This window comes from Nanorana parkeri, unplaced genomic scaffold, assembly GCF_000935625.1.
Source record: "Nanorana parkeri isolate BGI_ZX_2015 unplaced genomic scaffold, ASM93562v1 scaffold1934, whole genome shotgun sequence".
Classification (NCBI taxonomy): domain Eukaryota; kingdom Metazoa; phylum Chordata; class Amphibia; order Anura; family Dicroglossidae; genus Nanorana; species Nanorana parkeri.
In genome coordinates, this window is record NW_017308202.1 from 63,582 (window position 1) to 65,860 (window position 2,279).

General features: G+C 46.5%; 1 protein-coding gene across 1 annotated transcript in view; it reads left to right on the top strand.

The window, feature by feature from the left end:
- Positions 1-2,279, top strand: part of LOC108800137 (tyrosine-protein phosphatase non-receptor type substrate 1-like) — a 3,642-nt gene extending 1,363 nt beyond the window's left edge. The window contains exons 2-3 of the mRNA XM_018572084.1: positions 1,026-1,334; positions 1,932-2,279. Coding sequence (XP_018427586.1) covers positions 1,026-1,334; positions 1,932-2,278 — 656 coding nt within the window. The 3' untranslated portion in view covers position 2,279. The remainder of the gene's footprint in view (positions 1-1,025; positions 1,335-1,931) is intronic.

A 2,279-nucleotide genomic window follows, 5' to 3' on the forward strand; every position in this document is an offset into this window, starting at 1 on the left:
ATCTTTCATCAGAGAAATTGACACCCCAGGGTTCTGTTCCATCTAATGACTTGGCTGCCAAACAAAATAAACAGCGCTGTGGTAACTGGAACACGAAGCTCCCCCCTGGTTATGCTAATAGGCTTTTGTGGTTTGTGGATGCAAAAATCATTAGCTACTGAATCTTCTACCTTGATGAAAGGATTTTTTGATTCTATGGACAATAATGGTGGTGACTCTGCAGTCATTTTAAGAATGTAATTTCTGATAGGTTGCCTTCCTGCTCTGCCCCTTTGATTCCGGATATGCCGGGACCTTCAAGGTTACAGGTTAAAACTGTTCCGTTGTTTGCGGATTTAGATAAGAGGGACTCTATTTCAGGATCCATGTCAGATAGTTCCTTAGAGGAAGGAGAGACCTTGGATATGAGGGTGGGGGATTCCCGACCCTCGAGGCATCTTTTTCCTTTGGAAGACATGGATTTATGACAAGCCATATATGCTACAGAGCCAATCCCAGATCCACAGAAGGCAGTATCAGTTCAGCACTGAGTTTATAGAGGGCTGGTGGAAGCGCAAGGTAGATGTTTTCCAGTTCACCAGTCTCTAAAGCAGTCGGTGGAGGGAGAATGGAAGCAGCTGGAAAGGAAGTTCTTAGCTTTCAGATCCTTGAAAGGCAGATTCCCCTTTGCTAAGGAAAAAAATATTGTGTCCTAGACTTGATGCAGTTTGGCGCAAGTCTCGAAGAAAGCTGATCTTTCTTGAGTACGCAGGAAATATCAAAGATCAGATGGAACGCAAGGCCGAAGCATTACTGCGTAGAGCATGGGATTCTAATGCTTCTTCCATGGCTCCAGCAGTAGCAGCCATATGTGTGGTGCGCAATATGGACTTCTGGTTGTAACAAGCGGGCCTACATACTTCTCAGGGGGCTCCAGCAGAGTACTAAAAATCCTTCTGAGTGTTTGGAAAGGCTGTGGCTTTGACATGGGACTTGAAAAACAATTCTGTTTTGTCACTTATTCATTGTCCACGTTTTCATTTAAGCCCGTCCTAACAAAATGTACATTACGAGTTCCCCTCTGGTCCCGCGGGCAGGGGAGAAGCTGGCTCTAAGCTGCATCGTGGAGAAGTTTTATCCAAAGCCGATAGAGGTGAGCTGGGTGAAGAACCGTGAGGCGCTGACCGGTGTCACTCAGTACGGCCCCTTTCCCCGTGATAATGATTATTACAGTGTTTGGAACCAGATCGAGTTCGTGCTGAGCGAGAAAGATGACGGAGCCATCTTCATCTGCCAGATCACACACAACAGCTTGGGAAGTCCGGCGGAGGTTTCTTACGAGATCAACTTAAAAGGTGAGATTTACGGCTTGCTTCAGCTTGGTGGGAGACATCCTGTGTGATTAAATCCGAATGACAACATTTGATAGGTTTGCAATCCCCCCATTTTGTCTGTCATCTGAGACCTACTTCTGTCCCTTTGATTGTCGTACAGGAAATGATTAATACTCATTGGGACAGGAAGGTAGGCGGCAATACCTGTTAGAACATATAATCCAGTATTGTATGTCTTTGGAGACATTTTCCAGAACTTTTCCGACAGGAAGCGAGGGTCAATCTTCCAAATCAGAGCAGATTACAATAAGCCTTTTAATGATTGGCTAGACCAGGGGGGCCTTGGCTCTCCAGCTGTGGTTGAACTACATTTCCCACCAGGCATTGCAAGACTAGTAGCCACATTTATGACTCCTGGAGGCAGAGGCATGCAGGAATTTGTAGTTGAACCACAGCTGGAGTGCCCAGGTTGCCTACTGCTGGAAGAGACCCTCCAAAGGGTTGATTGGACTTGTATGGCCAGCATAAGTGAATATGTCAAATAGGGAATATTTATGCAAAATGGCCAGTTTGCAAATACGAGACATGCAAATCAAAGTATTCTGTTTCTGCCCCCAGGGATGCCGCCAGAAGTCCAGTACATATCAGCCGACCCTCCGGATCCTGGTGTTGGTGCGGAGACCCGACTCAGCTGTATGATTCAGAACTTCTTCCCTATGGATATAGAGGTGGTCTGGCTCAGGAATGGAGTTCAGCAGGACTTTGGGGTCTTCAACTCTCCCTGTGTGCAAAGCTCCCGAGGTCTTTATTCGATGTGCGCGATGTTAAAGTTTATTGCTCAGGCCGGGGATCACGAGAGTGTTTTCACCTGTCGGGTGCAGCATGTGGCTCTGAAATCCTGCCAAGAGAGAACTTACACATTGACTCTGTCTGGCTCTTCTGCATCATCATCAAACGGAAGTTAAT